Below are 22592 nucleotides of genomic sequence, written 5' to 3' on the forward strand. Positions count from 1 at the left end.
CTGTATTTTCACAGATTTTATTCTCCAAACAGCAAGAATCGGTATATATTGATGGATTTTTTTATTCATAACTTTAATAATAATAAAATGAAAATAAATGGAATGTAAATTTATATTCATTAAGAAAAAACTGTAATATGAACTGAAAATAAAGATTGAATAACACAATGATATGGTGTAGGTGCTGCCAAAACAGCACATTTTAATATAAATGAGGAATGTTCTACATTCAATCTATTCCTACTTATATACTAAACAATGCACTACATATGAAAATAATGTGATTTTAAATTTGAAAGATCTTACTCTCAACTTTATTTCTTCAATCTATTCTGTTTTCAGATAGACATGGCATAATCATGATGAAAATAGTAAATAAAGTTAAAATTAATCAAATGGTAACATTATGAAAACAATGCATAAACATAAATGAATGAATTATTTATGAATAGTAAATCAATGCATTGAAATTCTTTTTTAACTACAACAATAACTTAAAATCATTATTTGAAAAATCTTATTTCTAATATTGTACCTGTAAAATCATTTTTTGTACATTTTTTAATAACTTTTGATAAATACATTCTTATTATTAGGCATTTTTATATTTATCATTCCTCTTTAAAAAAAATCAAAATGTCTTTACAGTGAAAATGGTAATGTACTCACCACAATAATGCCAATTCACTTTAGAGCTAAGACTTGTATACTCTTACCAAATATCAAGCTGTAAAGCTTGGAAGAATTTATTGAATTTTACAAATATCAATACAAAAAAACAATATCAGATAAAACATTATTGGTAAAATGACAAACATCGCTTACAGACATTTCAAACTGAAACATGACAATGTGATTTTCATTATTCTTACCTCTGTTGATGAGGCATATCTCCTTCATTTATTTAAATGAAAAGCTGAAATCTAAACACTCATGTGACAATGAATAGATATATGTAATAATATCAGTTGAATTATACTAACAGCAATCAATTATTTTTACTCAACTCATTATCCCACGGTGAAATATGCCATGGTACTGGTGATCTGGCACTCGAGACGATCTCCAACCAGCCTAAAACTGAGGCAATTAGATAAAAATAAAAAAATAAACAAAACATATCCAAAACAAATACCTTTAGTTTACCAAATAGAAAGGGGAAAAAAAAATTCAATCTAAATTTGGGTTACAATACAAATAAAAATCCAAATATATACAAAGCATATGACACTGTCACATGAGGAATATTCAGCTGAATTTGTTAAAACTATAAACAACTAGCAATATACAATAGACATATGGCATCCAACACTAAAATGTATTATTGTACTGATGTACTAGCCATCTAGATCATGTCAATTTGACATTAATATCCATTCTCAGTTCACATATTCTATGACAAAATTTTTTATGTTGATATACAATGCTGACTTAACCGACATTTCACATGTAATAATTTCTGGTAACCTCTGTAAGATGATGTCAAATCAAACTTGAGAAGGCAAATTGCAATCATGTGAGAGCAGCAGCATACTGATGGTATTCTGAAAAAGCACAACAACAAAAAACAAACATATTTCACATATCAATTACACCTGTTTTGCTGTTTGTTTTTGGCCTGTAAGAAAACTTTCTATATGCATTATATGTATTAAAAAACCCTAATTTGCCACTCTTCAGTCTCTACTACTTACCCCATACTTACATTTAACTTCAAAAGAATCAGGAAGTTATGACTATATGATCCTCTGGAACAAAAGATGTTCTGGATTTATATAATTATTGGTTACTAATAAAAATATTTGGGATCATCTGCAGTTAATCATCAAAAAACTCATTTTTTTAGATGTAACTACAAAAATTAAATATTGTTCTCAAACCCAACGATTAAGCTTCAAATTTAAACACACACTAATAAAATAAAAGTTATTTTGGTTTTGTAGCTTTCTTTAATTTACTAGCATCTATATTATAATAGATTCATTCACTTTTATATAATTATTTAAAAGCAAGATAATTCCTTTTGAATAAACTTTATAAGATTTCAACCAAATTTTAAGATTAAATCATCTCTATAAAATTTTCTTGATCATATGTATTTAATTATTTGAAGTTTTATTCTTTGAAAAAATTACTTTTAATTTTATTTACATTAAAAAAAATGAAACTCAAACCAAGACAAGGAAAAAGTCACTTCCTTATTGAAGATAGTAAAAAACTTATTGGGCTGCAATTTGAAAAAATTGTAGACCTATAAATTCCCATTGTCATCCATCTGTCATTTTTTAATCTCAAGAATGGTGTTGGATAGAAGATGAAAGTTGAGATCAGATATGGAAAGCTTAGGGGAAAGAGTCCCTAGTTTAATTATATATGAATTTCCTATCTTTATACTAAAGTCATGTGATTTTAATTCAGAAATTTTCCCCAAAATGGAATTACATAGCTGACTCGCATGACTTATCGTCAGGAAAAGTATGATGTACAGGGAAAGACACTATTGAGATCGAGAGCATATATTTTCAATAAATTAAAAATTGCAGCCTGAAACTGACAATGTAACAATAAGTACTTCCTTGTTTAATTTAAAATTACATTGCAGTCCTAAAAATAATTAAGATTTTATTACTACTTACATGAAATTCTATAAAATTTTTCTTTTATAAGCCGGACTAATTTAACAAACAATGCTTCGATTACTTTTAAGACTAAATTTTCAAGTTGAAAATTGAAGCTTCACCAAAATAACTTTAGACTTAAAACTATGCTTTTAATGATTTTTCATATTTTTAAAATTACAGTTAGTATACAGTAAAACCCCGCTTAACACTGCCTTGATATAATGCAGTCTGCTTGAAGCCTTAAAAAGAGCTCAAAATTTATGCTGTTCAAATTATCGTAGCATTTCATTGATTTGTATATAATATGATTATTTACGAACACAAACAATCAGCAAAAGGTGGCAATTTGTCGTAGCACTGTACATTCCTTAAATCTGTTTGTTTGTTTTGTGCAATTTTCGAAAAAATATATCATTATGGATGCCATAGGAAATATCGACTTTGTTTGGCAAGAATTAACTGATAAATGCATGGACGGAATGTGGAAGAAGTTATGGCTGGAGGTATCCAAGAATTCTCAATGCGAAGAGCCTATCGCTGTATCATTAGGTTAACCAAACTGTTAACGTAATCGATGAAGCAGAATTAACAGATGTAGATAAGCAGGATATTAAAAAGTTACTGGTGAACGACAACTTTTAAAAACTGGCAGAACAAGGAATTCATGTAAAAACTAGAAAATAGTGATTCTCAAAACAAAGAACTCAAATAACTTGTACAGATTTCTTTAGTAAAAGTTTGGTAACAATAACCATAATTGTTGATCAAATTGTAGCAAATAATCCAAATTTTGATAGTGCAAAAGCAAAACAAGGCGTTTTGGATGTGATCTTTTTGATACCGACATTTGCTTAAGGAAAGAAAGAAGAAGAAAAAAAAAAGCAACAAATGAAACTACACGACTTTGTCGCAAAAAACAAAAATTTCAAAAGAGCCAAGACCGTTGTTATTTAAGATGTCTACTCAGACTTATTTTATTAACAGGACTTGTATAATAAGTCCTGTTAATAAAATAAATCCGAGTAGACATCTTAAATAATAAACTATATGATAAGGACACAGAGGCACTTGATTTAAATTTTTAGCCAAGACCTTAATCACAAAAAACAATCTTTACATTTCTGTGTGCATATGTTTGTGTGTTATTTAACATATATTATTATGCAAATTTATATAAAAATAACTTAAAGTAAAATCTGTATATTTTTGGTTACGTGTTCCCCTTTCTCTATTTACTCTATGTTAAAATGACCTCGTTTAATGCTGTTTTGTTTAATGCTTTGTAGTCTAGGAACACATTCCCTGTGTTAAGCGGGGTCTTACTGTACTTAGAAAATTCTAAATAACGATGAAACCATCTGTAAGCCATTTGAATTAAATGTAATATTTTTTTAAATTAACGCTTAAAAATGAATAAAATCCACTAGTGTGTATACTTTCAAAACACTGAAAAGCAAGCTGAAGATATAATTTAAATGCATTTTAAAACTTTTATAATTTAAATCATGTTTCAAAAATAATTAACCATAAAAACTGTACTTTGAGATGTATAATTATAGTGATTTAAATTGTATTGTAGTGATAAAAATTGTATTCTAAATATCTGTGGTTATTATTTTTGAAACAACATACAGGGTTCCTACTCAAATTTTTCTTTAAAATTCCATGCCTTCCCCTCACCAACTTTGTACAAATTTCCTTAACCTCACATCCCTTACAGTAAGGCACCACTGACAAAATGAAATAGCATTTGAGTAACTATGCAGATATGCTATTGCTTCTCCAATCCAACTTATTAAAACTAAAAATAAAATGTTTTATTAAATTAAAGTAGGTTATTCTATTATTAATCCACAACCACGTATCTAGATGGATTTGAAAAAAAGAAAAAAGCAATTATTTATTTCTTATTCATTAACAAAACTTGTACAATCCATGTACAAAAGTATATATTTATTACATTTATCCCTTAACAATTTTCCTGAACTTTATAAAATATTAATAAACTGGAAAAAAATCCAGAAACTGTTTTGTTATGCAATCAAAATTACTAAAATGAAAAAAATTAAACACTGTTTAAATTGAAATTACTCCATCATTTTTTGTACTTTGGAAATTTTTATGTATGCTTGGAAGAAAATTTGGAACCTGAAAATATTATCCTGCACTTCTTTTCATAATTTGTATTCACCACATTACTTTGTGCTGAATGCAGATAGCCAGACTTGGTCAACCATTTTTATGAGGGGGGAAATATCAAAAAGGCAGCCAAGGGGGAAAATTTCACCTTTTTGACGAATTCCCTGACTTTTTTCAAACACCAATGGAAATGACTTTCCAGGTGCATAGGAACCCTGAATATATGTATTACTGCACTATTACCAACATATAATAATTTACTGAAACAAAAATTCTTTTTTATCATGGAGAATTTTTGTCTTTCAAAAACTACAGATGATCCAATTTAATCCCCTGAATCTTCACCCAGTTTTTTGTGGCATTTAGGCACTACTTTATATTAAATAACATATTACTGAATTATGTAAAATTAAACTTTTACTTTTATAGAATAATATTTTAAAGTAAAATAATTAAATTTCGCTTTATTAATAAATTTATGTAAATTATACAATAATTTTATTTTATATTAGTTACCTTTACTGAGAAGTTCCAGGGTACTGTTGTGCTCCATAAGCAGCATAACCATATCCAGGGTAGGGATTTTGCTGCTGACCGTATGGATTCTGTTGTTGTGGAGAATAAGATCCGTGAGGCCATTGCGCTGGTGCAGGTGGAGCTGCTCCAGGAGGAAACTGTTGGTTCTGTGCTGGTGCCGGTGTTGGCGCAGGTGCTGGAGCAGGAGCAGGAGGAGCAGGTGCCGGAGCGGGAGTGGGTGCAGGTGCTGCAGGAGCAGGCGGAGCAGGAGCTGGTGTTGGTTGTGGTGCTGGAACTACTTGAGGTTGTTGAGGTGGTTGTCCTTGTACAGGAAGTACTGCTGGTTGTTGAGTAGTTGGTGGTACTGGTGAGGCACCTTGTTGAGGAGGTTGGTACTGTTGTGGAGGTTGATATTGTTGAGGCTAAAAAAAAAGATATCATTTCACTTAGATAAAAATATTTAAATTTTTTTACTAAAATTCTAAAATACTTACATGTTGTGCTGCTTGTTGGTTAGCTCTAGCTTGCTGTTCAATCATTTCTGCTTCTCTAAACATTCCTAAAGATCGATAATACTCTGCCCATGCAGCACTATAGTCTGGCTGTGGTGCAGTAACAGTTGTAGCTGTTGTTACAACAGTAGCAGCAGGTGCAGCTAAACAAATAAATACAAATATTACATCATCAACAAATTTTTTCAATATAAAAACATTTTCGTTTCTTAATAATTTAAAATACTATACTTTTCAGAATCAAAAAACCATTTCTGAATTACAACATAAAAAAACATTTTTTACACATTAAACAGTTATCAATTGGAAAACCCAGAACCACCTTAATTTCTATTAAATTTATTTTTTAAAAATTAATTTCACTACTGTACTTTGATTTTTTGCTCCCTAATAATTTTAAATAAACTATTGTTATTAACAAGTTTTACCAAAATTCCTGTACCTTCATCTGATTTATATTGAAAATTTAAATTCTGGTAAATCTAATAATAAATGACTTATTTGAAATATAAAAAAAATTAAGTGTTTAGTTAATAAAATAATTACGAAAATTCAAGTCTAAATGAAACATTTTTCAATTAAAAAAAAAACACCAAAATCTAAATATAAGTACAACATAGATCACAAATTATCTTTGTGAAATCAAAACTTAAAATAATAAGCAACTCAAACAACACATAATGACATATCAAGCATCATAAACATTTCACATTTCATTTAAACAGAAAACAATAACGTTAAAATTAGCATTAATTTTGTAAACACGTAATCACAAAAACAAAATTACAATTATAAAAAATGCTTTATAAAGGATAAACAACCTTTATAATGCTTTATAAACAACCTATTGAAATAAAACAAAAACAGTTAATTCATAACATCTACCTGACATTTTGCAAAATCCAGCAACTTTCTGCTCTATCGTTTCAAAACTAATTATAATCATTAAAATAATAACAATTGAAGGGCACATGTCATACTTTGAATATCTGCTTTATATTTTTCAAATTTCCCATTATTTTCTTTAAATTTCTGAACAATCAGATGAGTTATTTTTATGAATAAATAAAATTGAATGTTATAACAGAATGATTCAATAATTAATTCAAATTACAAATAAAAATGCAGATGATATTGTAGGGAATTCACATTTTGTTTATATATTCTCCTAACATCAATTGATCCATTTCTTCCTCTCTGATTTTCACTTGGCAAAGTCTATAAATGCTGAATAAAAATCAATTGGCAACTCCTCCATTAATACTGTTCTTTATTGAACAAGAAATCAGGAAAAATATATTCTAGGTAAAGAACAAACACACTACTAAAGAAATAACAAAACTGTAATGAATGTATTTCAAAGTGATAATTACACCATTCATGATGTATTGACTAAATAATGTTGATAAAATTAAGATTTATAAAAAGTTAAAAAGAAATGTTTACTCCAAAATTCGTGTTAGTGATGTGTCAAAATTACATGAGAAGTATGAGAAATTTGCATGACAAGAAAAAAACCAATAGTAATATCATATTACAATAAATAAAAGGTATTTAAATTATTATTAGTGATGTAACGAATATTCGGTTACTATTCGGTATTCGGCCTATTTTTCACTATTCAGCCAAATACCGAATATTTAATCACTATTCGGCCGAATACCAAATACCTAAAAACAGGAGTAATAAATAGCAAAAACACAGTAAATTAATCGTTTTGGTATTTAGATTTAATGTTATCGAGTTAGTATTGTTTGTTTATATTTATTTATAACTTGTAACATGCACAAAATAAAAAAGAAAATAATATTAGTNTTATTATTATTATGCAAACAATTATTAGTTAACCTAAAAGGAAATTATATCTTAAAAAAGTCATAACAGGAAATTTTTATTAAATGACTGGCTGTAGTTAATTTTCTTAATAAGGTAAATTATTTTTGGTATTAACCTCAAAAACATGCAAAATTAATATGACAATCATATATATAAAATGATTTCATGAGTGTATTATTACAGATAGTTTTGATGAGTAATAAAAACATTTAATGACCAAATAGACTGATTTATTTAAATAATTTAAAATGAAATAAATGAAATTAAAACCCACAATTTTAATGAATCAGATGACCTAAATAATTATGATGATCATTAATTCAAATTAAATGATATCCTATTTATAACAAATTCATGAAATCATTAATTCATTTTAATAAATCGTTCTGTAATCTAAGCTAATTTAATAATTAATATATCTTTCCATTTAACTTCTGGTATTAAAGATATTTTTTTTATTGAGATCAAAGCAAACTTGTTAAATTTTCCAATTATGCAGTGAAAAATTAAGTGAACCAGCAAACTAGATTTTAGTAGATATATTTTTGTTATTTTAAATGATGTGTATTACTTTTAGTAATGTAACGTGTTATTTTTAGTATGTATTTTTAGTAATTGAGAAGAAAGTCGACTAACTATATTAGTGAAAATGGAAATTTAAAAATCAAATTTAATTTATATGAAACAGTTACCAACTAATGATAATTCTGAAAATTCGTAACAGACGTTCTTATTGTAATTTAATTCCTTATAGAATATTCTCACACAGGAAACATTTTCTTAAATTCACTTAGACTTCTTTATTTAAAAGATTTCAAAATTTTCTTATTTAATTATAAAAGCATTAATTCTGGAAAATCATAAAATGAACAAATTTAATCAAAATAGTAATAATTTAATTAAACAAATTTCAAAAATATAAATATTTTTAATCATCAATAATGAAAAAATGATTCTAGTAATTAATATTTGTTTTATAAATAAAAATTAAACAAAATCAATTTGCATATAAATAAATTATTTACATCTTAATTTAAGATTTGAATTGAAAAAGATGGCCACAAAATTTATAGACAAGACTAATATTAAAATTCAACAATTCCAAAAATATCCTAATTTTAACTAATATAACAATTTTTCAAAAATATTCAATAATAAAATCCTAATAATTATATAAAATAAAAATGGAGAAAAATCAATATTTATCTGAATTTAATAAAATCCACAAATACATTTAATAAAACAACAAAAAAATAATAATCGAGTTTCCTCAATTACACAGATTTTTTGCATATAAAAAAAAAAGTACATATACCCATTTCCTGGCAATCTTTTACGGACTAATTGCATAAATTTTTGTTTTTATTCTGATAAATTTGGGATTAAAAAAGAGTTTGACAATACTATTTCCAAAGATTAAATTTTAACTTAATAAAAAAAAAATTAATAAGCCGAGCGTTGTAAAAAGAAGTAATTAACTTGTAATCAATATTGCTTTCATGCAATCAGTCCCAACCTAAAACACTGTCGACAAACACACACATTAGCTGTTTTCTATATGTTTTTTAAAAAAATAAAGACAAAGAATTTAAAAATCAATAAATAAAACTTCAATTACAGAAACATTAACTTAAATAGAAACATTTTAAGTCGTCATAATGGAAAAACTAATTTGCAGCGACGGCAAACAAATTTTTAAATTATGACATCGAATTCCTTAGGGGTAGAAACGTGAACCAGGAATGGGTTATGAATTTAAAAAAGGTCATTCAAATTTTCTTCTTCTCAGTTAATTTTTATATGACAAAGTTAATACATTGTATTATTATAAACATTATTATTAATAAGAGAATCAATTCAGAATTAGAAAAATTCTATAACTAATTTTAAAAAAGTATACAGTCTGCAAAAATAAGAAATTAAATATTCAAATATTTATTAACTACTATTATTGTTTTAAATTGAAATCAATAAAACAAATGAACAATATTGAAATGAATAATGAATATGTTCTAAATGACTAAAATCATCATATTTAAAATCAATTATTCATAAAATGTATTAATAAAAAATAACTGTATATAAATTCATAGCAAAAATACATTTTTTTTAAATGGTCAATAAAAGAAATTCACAGTAAAATGTATAAAATATATAAAATTTATATTCTATTTCAAATTCATCAAGAAAAATTTCATATTTCATTTAAAAATAATCAATTATGAAATATATTATATATATACACACATATATATATTATAGACAAATTTCTCATAAAATTTAATATAAAATTTCAAATTCAAATAAAAATATAGGAATCATTATTCAAAAGTTCATTTATATTATATTATTATACTGATAAAAAAAAATTTTTCAAATATTTTATATATTTATCAAACTGGAAAATCATTACTTTACTATTAATTACTTAAATTCAACTTTGTCATGTAAAAAAATTACAATGATAAATCTCAGAGATTTGGAAAATTTAAATGTACCTTTTTTTTCGGTAAAGATAAATTCTTGTGCTGATAATATAATGATTTACAATGAATTGTTGATTTGACGTTTCATTTTTTTTAAGTTCAGTTATGCGCCACTTTAATCAACATTTCATTGAAAAAAGAATTTTTTCCACTAATTTATAATACTGATTTAATATCATAAAAGCTAATTAATTTTTAAAAATTTTATAGCAAGATTTGTAAATTTAAATTTTATATTTTTATTATTTTTTTAAAAAAATGGGGAACTTAAGGTTTTTTTTAATCAAAAGTTATGTAATTTATTCTACAGGGGCTTCTTGAAGATACTAATATTTAATCAATTAAATCTAAATATATAATGCCTTCTTAAAGAAGCCTCTGTAACAAAAACAAAACTAAGATTAATTCACTTTCTTATATCATCAATTATATGAAAAATTAGAAATATCAAAATGATTTCATTTTAATTGTTATTTGTTTCCTCTGCATAAGAAAAACTCAACTTTTTTTTTATTGATAATGAATTTAATAGTTTAGAATTAATAAACTAAATGGAGAATGTTAATTATATGTACAAAGAAAAAAAAAGGAAAGATGATCAATGTTAGAATTTTATCATGTTTAACAAAAGTTCGAATGTAACAAACTCATTGTGTTTGTTGTTTCTCCGCTTAATTGTTCACAAAATCTTATTCCTCTATCATTTTCTTCTTTCCTTTTTATTTGTATCAATCTAGAAGTACAATAATTTTTGTTTTCAATAAATAAGCAGGACTTTTCAAATTTACTACATTTTAAAATGAAATGAGATTTAATATATATTTTTAATTATTATTATTATTCATGATTAAAGTACTGATACAATACTACGTAGTAAATATTGTTATAAATTTATATATCATTTTAGTATCATATGCATTANTTTTTCTTTGTAGAACATATCGATTTCAGTTACTAAAATAATACCATATAATAAAGGAAAATTATCGTCATAATCGACGTTCTGAATTTCATCAAATTATATTTTATTGCTACTTATAAGTAATTACGTTATTATTTTGAGTATTTAATATAATTTCTGTAATTTTATTTTAAGATTGCTCCAAAGTTTTTCTGTTGTTCTAAAATAAAAACTAGAGAAAATACGGAGGACGAAAATGAATATAATTGCGACCGATTTTTTGCATTTCACGGTTTCTTCACATCTCTGGAGCATATATAGGTCGAAAGAAACATCACAGTATTTTGTACCGTGTTTGTGTACAAAGATTGCATTTTCGAAATGAAAACAATAATAATTTGCAAGAAATAATTAATTAAAACAGTTTTTTTCAAGTTTTAGTTCGTAAACTACAGAAACACTTGATTCCACGACATTTTTATTCATCTTAACATATGCTACATTAATTACCAGATAATTACGTGCTCATAGTTTTCACGTAGATTTTTATTTGCTTTTATATGACATAATACATAATATAAGATAAATGATATAACATATAGAGCAAGCGTTCTAAATTAAAGAACAATTGTAATAAAATGAGACAAAAGTTTTATAATTAAAAGTTACGTGAGCTGTCCCGTGAAAAGGGAAACACGTTCTTTAACAGATCAATTATTATTTCTTGTATGTTTTCTAAAAAAATCACCAAAATTCAAAAATGCTTCAACAGATACAGAAAGTAATGACTACAAACAGCTAAAATCATTAATTTATAGAGAAACTAACAACAAACAGAAAAAAATGTTTGTTAATTAAGAACGAATTAAGCAAAAATGTAATATTGAATATAAAACTTTTATGATGTTACACACTAGATAGATAAAAAAGTATATCTTCGTCATTATAACATAGTCTTCGAGGAAAATATGTAAACAAATATTAATAAACAGACAAAATTTTTTTAGGAACGAAAACCTGATTTTTTCGTTAATTATGGCCGAAACTCAAGCATAATCAAATATAATTTCCGTATCACGCTAATTTCATAAAATTTTCTTATAAGTACTGTACATTATCAGATAATTTAAGATTACAATTTTAATAAAAAAAATTAAATTGTTTAATAATTAAAGTAAATAAATCACCAAAAAATTTACGTATCTAATTTTGTTCAATATAACTAGAAAAATTTAATATAGAGAAAATAAAATCCAACCAAGTTATAATAAATTATTAATGTGTTGCATTATAAGAAATAAAGATGGCTTTGACACTAATTGGTTGTAAACTTGTTTTTCCCTATAGGGTTGAAAAGACTAATGAAAAACATGTGAAAAAGAAACTCATAAATTACTCAATATTTTTAAAAATATATATTGTGTCACGTTTTGCAATTTCCATTTAAAAAATTTTATTAAGTTTTACGAAAATATATATATGTTTATCAAAAAATTAATTCAAATCACAGATTGTAGCGTAAAATATCACAAACGGTTATTACTTCACAAATAGTAAAAATAGTTGAATAGTGTGGATTTTTGTGTATGAATCGTGAGACTTAAAAGTTTCTGTTTTTACTTGAAAGTTTGAAGATGAAAAAATAAACTACGCTATCGTTTTTTTAAAACAAATTCATTTAATTGCTTTCAAAACGTCATTCATTTCGTGCGTGGAAAAAGACCGTTTTTCCTGTAAATGAAAAAAATTTAAGTTATCTATATCTGTGCTAATCTTTAAATTTTTCTATTTTATGATTTTTCATAGTTAATTAGTTTAAACATGCCAGCATTGAATAAACTTTCCACTATTACTTTCACAAAAACTTTTGCTGCCCTTCCATTTTTTGAAAACTATGGATAATCAAATGTTACAAATTCTGCAAGGAAAAATGATTTTCAAATCTTATTTCAATGTCTGGTGAATTAAGATTTATATTAAATTAGATTAATGTCTGATTTATAATTAATTTTATATAAAAACAAAGCAATACTCCATTTCATAAACCATCTACAAATTCAGAAGTTTAAACAAAAAATTTCCCTACCAAAAGGAAGAAAATATTTCATTTAACATTTTAAAAACAAACAACATTTACATTCATTCACAAGAAAAATTGAAAATCCAGTTAAACAGCAATTTAAATAACATAAGAAATACCTCTATTATTAATAAACAGAGATACAATAAGATTTACAAACTTATCTTTAAAAATTAAAAATCTATCAATTAAGGAATTTAAGCTAAATGATTATAAATTCAATTTTATAATTTGGAAGAAAAGCTCAAATATGTGATTTGGATCTCAATTTAAAATGTGCATTATTAGAATCTGCTAATTATCCATATCTTCCTACCTGTTTGATTTGGAGGTTGAACAGGCTGTTGTGGTGGAGGAGGTTGCTGTTGAGGTGGTTGTTGTTGGGGTGGCTGTGCCTGACCATAATACTGTGCATAATATGCTGCCCAAGCAGCAGCATTAGCATCAGCTGCTGCTTTTGCTATAAAACAAGAGAGAGACCATTAAATATGTTTATAAACTTTTTGACTGATTAAATTTTATACATTCTAATTACATAATCAAATTTCATTTGCACAAATTGTAACATTATTGTTGTAACAATATAGGAATTTAATTCAAAAGTATTAAAATCGCATGTCATTCATTATAATGTGCACAGTAGTGCCTATTTTAGCCTAATAGTTTGTCTCTATTAAACAAAATTTTATGGTCATGCTGCCAATTCCACCTATTATCAAGCAACTACATAGATTTATCTGAACTTTGAAAGAAACCAGCCTTGTTAGGAAGAAATTTTTTCTAAATGATGGAAGAATTTCACACAAAAATAAACTAAAAAACTTTAGTAAATTAAAAATTTCTCAAGCAGTGGGATTTAGCATAATCTGCATTAAACAGAATGTCGTTTTTTAAAGTATGAAGAATTTATTTAAATTGAAGTTTTTCCATTTCTACAAAAAGAGAAAAAAAAAGTTTAGCAAATAAATAATTCAAAATACTATCTATGTTATAAACTACATTATTAAATTCAAATTGTTTTTGACTCAAATCAATCTTTTAAATTTTCATGTTACTTCAGCTACGATTAAATAAAAACTACATTAAATATAGATTATACAATAAAGAGCATTTAAGGTTAATATGCATCCGTTTAATGATTGGAAACCANTTAGCTAAAATGCTACAGAAAATTTTTTCCCAGCTTATACCCTGTGCTTTAATATAGCTTCATCTATAAAAATGCAAATATAAACTACATTATTAAATTCAAATTGTTTTTGACTCAAATCAATCTTTTAAATTTTCATGTTACTTCAGCTACGATTAAATAAAAACTACATTAAATATAGATTATACAATAAAGAGCATTTAAGGTTAATATGCATCCGTTTAATGATTGGAAACCACTAACTATTTATCCCTATATCCCATTTAGTTCTAAATTATCAAATCTCAATTAGAATTTGAAAATAAAAAAAAATTAAATATGAAATGTGTGTTGATAAATTGTAGCATTTTATAGTAAGAAAAGACAACATTTGCAAATAACAAACTTTAACCAGATTATAATTTCTAAATATACCATATTTACTTGCACATAAGAGGAGGTTTTTATTCATTTATCACAGCTTCAAATTCCTAGGTTGTCCTATATGCGCAAACAAAAGTTTCTTTGCGTTTTTGCAAATAATTTTTGTGAACCGTGTATTCACATTTTTTACTGGATGCTTACCCTCTTGTATTTAAAAACATAAGTATTTTATCTGAGCCATTTAAATCGTTCTTCTATATTGTCAGGAGTAAAGATGAATAGCAATAGAAAAAGCAAAGCTTTTGAATTGAATTCCAGATTGAAATTCCAAATCACATGGGAGCTTGATATAAGTTTCAATCCATTCCCACATGAAAACAGATGATTATTCGGAAATCAGAATTTGGAGAAATTAGTAAGTGTAATCAACAGAGTGGATTCGACTGTTAAGAATTGTCAAAAAAAGGTTCCAGATTGTCCATCTTTACATAAATTATGTAATCAATTTTACAAGATTTTTCCTTAAAGTTTAAAATGCCAGTAATTTTTTGTGGGACAATGTGTGCATTTACGTTCATTTGATATTTTACTTGTGATTAAGCAAAATAAAATTAGAATTGTATTAATAAATCTAATTTTCTTATTTTGAACTTTAAAGTCACTCCTCGTCCTATATATGAAATCGTCTTATATGCAAATAAATACGGTAATAGCTTTAGACACTAATGTGTGTGAGAGAAATTATTTTCTAATAAAAATTTAAATTTTTAATTAAAAAGCTATTTCTAATTTCTCTATTATAAATTTACTTTTGTTGAACTTACCGATTTCACTAAATTTTTTATGAATTTTAACAAATAAAAATGAATTAATTTAGTTATATAATAAAGTAAAACTTTTATTCTTTTTAAAAATGTACAGTTTTTATTGTTATTGCTCTTTTTTGCTAATATTCAAAATTTGTATAAACATTTAACTGCTTTATGTAATTTCTTCAATCCTGTTAGCTATTAAATGTGAAACATAGTACAATATTAACAGGTTGTGTACCATGGTTAGCCAGCTAGTGGATTTTTTTTAAACATTTTTTCAAAAATTGTTAGGAACTGCTGTGAATGGAAATAAAGTTGTACTTTTGAAAAATATTTATTAAATATAAATTTCTAATACTCACAACTGTTTTTCAGTACCACAATTTCAAAACAAAATTTGTAACTACACATTACCCACAAAACTATGGTGAGACTAATAACATAATTTCAATTCAACATACTCTGAATATGCATAACTAGTTTTATTAAAAAGTTAATTTATAAAATTTATGTATAATGGTAATATGATATATTTCAATCATATTTATACCATATCAAGCTAGATTTATAAATGTGATGTACCTATTTTCAAAATTCTAAACACAAAATTAAAAACTAGATAAAGCCAGTGCTAGCTAAAAAAACAAAAATGAGACATGCAATGTTAATTCAGGTAGTCAAAGCTGAGGCACAGAACTCAATGTAATAATCGCAAAAAATACTATTCATTACAAAAATCTTACTCAAAAATTATTAACAAAAGGAATAAAATTTTTAAATATTTATTTTTAATCATGAGATAAATGAATCAAAACTTTCACAACTGATACAATACAGGAATAAAAGAATGAAAGTATTAAAAGTTTTGAAAACATTTATAAACTTAGTACATTTTTAATTAAATTTAATTTTTTAAAACTTTTGATATGAATATAACTAAAAACTTCTATGTTATTTTATTACTATTTTAAATTTTCATTATATCACAATATCATTTCTATTATACAATCTTAATGCAATACGTTCACATGACATCAAACTCACGTGACTGAAAACAGCTTTGTTTTAAGAAAGCAAGGAAGGAAAACAGAGAGATTGACACCGAAATAATGTGAAATTCTTGTTCAGCATATAATTTGTATTAATCACAGAATGAAAATGTTGCATACAGAAAATAGAAAACTTTCCATTTATCTCTGAATAAAAATGATGCCTTTGTGAATGGCTAGTAAAAATTAAATGGAAAAACTAAACCCAAGCTAAATATGTATTCATCTCACTTGGAAGAAACATGTTCTGAGTAGGCTCATTGAGAAGAAAAGGGCTGAGGATTTTCCCTGTTCCCAGAGAAAACTTGGGGACTTAGTAGGAGGATATTAATCACTATAATTATTATTATTTGTACTAAAAAAATTGTTTAAAAGCACATTTTATAAATAAAAAAACATTCTGCATATTTCATTTGTTCAAAAAGAAAAAGGAAAAAAAAGGTCAGACCTGTTAAATGAGAAAAGAGGTTCTCTGTACCCATACAAACACTCAACGGACCTAGTTTTAAGTTTCCAGATAATAAGATTCAAAAGAAAATCATAATATAGCACAGGATCATCCACTACGGAAATACCAAAATTCAACATGAATTACAAAATATAAACTTGCAGCATAAACATTAAATATATGTAATTATAATTATTACAATAAGTTTGTGCATTTATTTGATCAATGTAAATATCAAAGTATGCTATTAAACAGAACTATATATATTGTAAATATAATGAATTAATCTCTTAACTTAGTGAAATCTTGATTATCAAAAGTTATATACTGTTTAACCAGACAAACAGATACTTTCTTTTTAACAGCTGAAACTACTTTTAATTAATTTTTATGCCTCAATTACATTTTTAGGGTTTGAGCTGTTGCTAATTTTTTACTAAAATGCCAGAAGAATTTAGAGAACTTTCTTGGCACATTTCACTAAAAAAATTATTGTTTTTCAAGTGGTTAAAACATCTTAAAAACTAATGTAAACTAATGTTTTTAAGATGTTTTAACTAGTGATGGTACAATACCAAAATTTCTCCCTATTCCAATTCTTTTGAATACTTGTTAAAGTTTACTTTAGTTTTAAAAAAATTAATGATTTACATTACAACCATGATACATATATTAATAAAATAAACATAAAGCTTAAGAATAGAAAGTAATTGGACAATCTGGAATTGATCTTTTGAAACCCAAAAATTCTCCATTTATATGTAGATATGCATGCTTTTATTTTGTAATAGAAAATAAATCTGTATCTTATTGCAGATAAACTTAATATCACAACACTACTTCCAAACAAATTACAGCTAATTCCCTTTTACTTAAAAAAAATCCCATTGTCATCTTTGAAAACTGTTTTGTTGGCTGACATGACAACTGGGGAAGGGGAAAGGTAATGAGAAGATGCATTTCTTTTTTTCTAATGCTTCTCACAATCAGCATCCTTTGTAAATGATGTAATTCCATTGTATTTAACACCAAGATTTGGAAAATCACGCAATGAGCTGAACAAATAGTTATCACGAGTTAACCAAGTTTTGAATTCATTCACCCAAGTGAGGTTTTCCTAAATATACAATTACTTGTACTTATTTGAGGAAAAGAAGAATCAAACGAATGCCTAAACTAATTCATCTTAAAAAATCAATTTTTAAAACTCAAAACGGCAGTAAATTTAGCACAAACATTTATTTTTACTGAGAATCATGCAAAAAGCATTCGAAAATTTAACGTATTATGGCATCATTTGTGAATCATAACAAACTTCATAACTTTTTAACTAGTCAGTTATAATGGGAAAGTCGTTTTATCATTAAAAAAACATTTCTGTATAGGCTGAAACTAATTTAGTTTGAACTTAAATAATTTTTCAGAAACACTAATTTCTATAAAAGAACATTTTTCGACCCTTTTCACAGGTCTGCACCAGGTTTCACAAAAAGATTTGAACTATCTTCTTTAACAGTGGAATTCTTCTTGTTAAACCTGACACAGATCTGTAAAAAAGGTCTAAAACATTCGTTTTAAAAAAACTTAAAGTTTTGCCGAAAAAGTATTTAATGTGTTGTTCATGCATTTTATCATTATACTAAATATGAAAAATAATTTTATCTATTTTTTTTCAAATAAAATATAATTTTGTTTATAAACACATTTTTGTTGACTGCCTGCATTGATATAAAATTGCCAGCCAAACCAACATAACACTAAAGTCATCCTATCGCTCCTAAAATGGGATAGTTAGTACTGACTGATTGCAATCTCCCATCGCTCTGACTACACAAAGTCCACCTTCACAGACATCACCTCATGTATTCTCTGCTCTGTAGACACAATAATTTCCAATAATAAATACTTAATTGATAATATTGTAATTTTAAAAACAATTTCTGATAGAGTGGGACTCGTTTAAAAGATTTGTTGCTGTCAGATGTAAAGATATGTCATCAACTTAAGTTTATAAAATGACAGTTGTAAATGACCTCTCAGATTACCCTCACATATCAACAGTTATTAAATTTATTTTTTTCATATTCAGTGTATTGTTGAGTGTAAAAAAGTTTCAGTGAGATGACATTAATAAAATCTCCAATTGGAAACTGTCTTCAAGTAACAAATGTCAGAAACTTGTTAAACATCTTCATAAATTGTCCCCCAAGATAGGAATTTGATTTTAATTCAGCATTTGTTGCCTGGTGTGAATCAAAACCAAGAAGAATTGTTCAATAATGTATGATGGGCTATAACAATTTATGGTTATATTAGTAGCACAGTACACTGTAATAATGTACAGTATCTATAAGAATAAACAAATGTTTAGACAATGTATTGTGTATTGTTCTGGGCAACATCACAGATGAAAAATGTTAGCTACAGTTTGTAAATATTTTGCTACAACTTTTTTTTTTAGTAAAATTAGCTAAAATGCTACAGAAAATTTTTTCCCAGCTTATACCCTGTGCTTTAATATAGCTTCATCTATAAAAATGCAAATATAAACTACATTATTATAGATTTGTATTAACCTAAATGTTACTTTATTAATTATAAAAAGATATTTTCACTGATTAAAAGAAACCAATCTTGATTTTATGTCTTTTGCATTATCATCTCTGATTGAAGTTTGTATAAGTTCTGATTTGCTTTTTCAACTCAGATACTTCAGAATTAAATAATACTACTAAAAAATTTTATAAGTATGCCTTTTTGTTTTCTTTAAATAATTGTTTGTGCTGCTTAAAATTTTGCTAATTCTTTTGCAATATTTCATTATCTTGCCACTTCTGAAATCAATTAAATAAAACAGAAAATCCACAAAAGAATAAGTAGCCATGCTTTTATTACATTAAAAAAAAACCCATGTTAGTTTCACCAAGTCACATGCTTTGTATAATCTCAAACTCATTAGTGGATATTGCTCATTGATAATAGATTAAATTAATACACAAGAAACAGTGAACAAAATCCAACTTCAACACACAAAACTATGTTGGTGTAAAATAAATGCTATAAGGATCAACATTTTGAAATCAGAAAATTCTTACTAAGTAATTCATAGCTAACATTATCAAATCAAAATAAACTTTATTTTAAATGCAAAATAATGATTACTTGAATAAATAGATGAACATTGTTTCAAAATAAAAATATTTATTTCTTATATTTGAAATCATTTAGATCAATAATATAATAATCCATTGAGTTCTGAAAGAATGGTCCACTTTAATACCATCACTAGAATACAAAATTTGAAACTCAATCATTAGAAAATGAAATAATCTTCAAAAACACAATCAAATTAAAATTATAACCATCATCTAAATCTAAAAACCAATCTACATGTTAAATATTGAAAACTTTCACAAACTTATCTACATAGAATTTGTAAGATAACTTTTTCTCCATCTTACTTTAATTTCTTTTTTACTTTCAAAAACCTAAATCTCAACTCAATTTTAAAAACACATACAATACAAAATTTTCTGAAATTTCATCTCAATCCTTAAATGATCTGTCAGAAACTACTGAAACATACATTGTCTAATCTCAATTCATACTATATGAGCCGTTTATTTTGAAAGTGGGGCAAGTCCATTTTTGAAAAAAATTGAGATAATGGTAGTTACAGATAAAACTTGTTATGATCTTTTTATGTGTAAACAATTTATAGTAAAAAAAAATTCAGATTCTAATATTTGAGAGATGGAAGTTTTAGCTCTTAACAGTATTGAAAATATGTTTATTTTGAAAGTGGTGCAAGTCCATCTTAGATTGAAATTATTTCTGACCGCATATATTACGGCAAAATTTAGCTCCAGTTGCTGTATGGTTAAGCAATGTGGCCGTTTGACATCATATCTGAAATCTAGGGTGTTTCTATCTATCTATCTTTGATATTGAAAGTCAGTGGTTGTACAATATTTCATAAATAACAAAAAGTATATCTTAATTTTGTGTTTCGATAATAATATGTTTACTTCCAACACCGATAAATATAAGCGGAATATGTATGTATTGAATCAAGGCTTCCACAATTTTCATAATGATGAAGTTAGTATGTATGTTTGGGATGAAACTAACATCCCGAAGAGCACAAGAAGTAGCATCTTGCTGTTTGAAGCACTTACAGACTGTGACAACCCAAAAACACATTATAGCTTACATGTGCACTGGCCAAAATGGAAACATAAAGTTGACCTTAATGTGGATGAAAATTGTTCAGGCCAGTGACAATGAAATAAATATCATTGATCACAAATTTTTATTTTCAGAACATTCATTTTTACTGAACGATCGTGATTTTGGAGTGGTAGAAATGGCAATCCGGAAAACCAGTTCCTTGTATATTTCCCAGGATTACTATAAACTAATACAAAATTGTCGAAAACATAATAAATTTTTAGTACATGAAATGAAACGCAAAAATTTTTTTTCAACATAACCTCTGGGGAAAGTAGTTAAAAAAAACAAAACAAAAATACCAATGGAGAAACCGTGAATTGGTTAAATATATGCTGGATCAGATTTACAAGGACTGCACCATACAAAATGTTCTACAAAACTTCGATAAAACGAGATGCTAAATTTAAAATTATCGATTTGTCACTACAACGAGGAAGACCAAGTAATTTCGGAAATATAAAATTATCGTTTCTGTATGAAAAAAGATCTATTACATCTGAAAAATACAAGGACACGATGGATTTATTACCATATATACTTCCCGTTCATCATGAATATTTTAAAATGTTAAATCCTGAATAAAATTCATTTAGTTATACCTATGTATAAACTGAAAATGTATAATTTGATTGAAATTCTTAATAAAACTGAATTTTTTTTTGTTATGTTATATTTTCTACTAGAATATTCTTTGTTTTGTTTCACTTTTTATCAAATGAATAAATATTTATAAAAATTTGAATAGTATTTTGTTTTTATTATTAAAAAAAGGCTGATGCAACTGAAAAAATTCCCAATTAAATGAACGATTACAATAATTCATTAATTTTGAAAGTGAGGCAAGTCCATTTAGTTATAATGAAACTCTTACTTTTTTTAGTCAGCACTGTAAACACTATTGGATTATAAACTTACATTATCTGGTACCACAAAATATTAAAAATATATCTATTAATACTTACCAATATTTTTAAATTTATTGAAATGCAAACCTTTAAATATCTCGCAATAACAAAAATTGGACTTGCCCCATTTTCAAAATAAACGGCTCATATCACTTACAGTATGACTTATTAAACCATCTTAAATAAATTAAATAGATGTTATAGTTTCCAAAATTTATCTTTTTGGTTTCTATGCTTTTTAGAGCATTCTTCTTCGAATAAATAATAAAAACTGTACTTATAATTCATCAACTTAAGTAAAACTTTAAATATTTCAAATTTTTACATTGAAATTCAAAAATTACTTCAACCTTAACTTAAGATTGTATTATACTTGTGGACATATTTTTGGCTCATCTCTTAGACTCTAATTAATAATAATAAGCCATAGTAAACTTGAAATCTTGCAACAGTTCAGGATATCTATTCCTAATCCTATAAACAGTAAATCCTCACCATATGAAACAAAAGCCTATTATTATTATTATTATTAATATTGTTG

The 22592-nt window shown here is 25.8% G+C and overlaps 1 protein-coding gene across 1 annotated transcript; it reads right to left on the bottom strand.

The window, feature by feature from the left end:
• Positions 1–93: 93 nt before the first annotated feature.
• LOC111628041 (proline-rich protein 2-like) lies at positions 94–13565 on the bottom strand. The gene is made up of 4 exons (XM_023371767.1): positions 13408–13565; positions 5771–5931; positions 5277–5698; positions 94–1544 (listed from the first exon to the last, which is right to left on the bottom strand). The coding sequence occupies exons 2-3, from the start codon at positions 5831–5833 to the stop codon at positions 5279–5281; spliced, it is 483 nt and encodes a 160-aa protein (XP_023227535.1). The 5' UTR covers positions 5834–5931; positions 13408–13565; the 3' UTR covers positions 94–1544; positions 5277–5278.
• Between the last annotated feature and the right edge of the window lie 9027 nt (positions 13566–22592).

This window comes from Centruroides sculpturatus, unplaced genomic scaffold (genome assembly GCF_000671375.1).
Source record: "Centruroides sculpturatus isolate CEXI.00-Female unplaced genomic scaffold, Cexi_2.0 scaffold565, whole genome shotgun sequence".
Taxonomy (NCBI): domain Eukaryota; kingdom Metazoa; phylum Arthropoda; class Arachnida; order Scorpiones; family Buthidae; genus Centruroides; species Centruroides sculpturatus.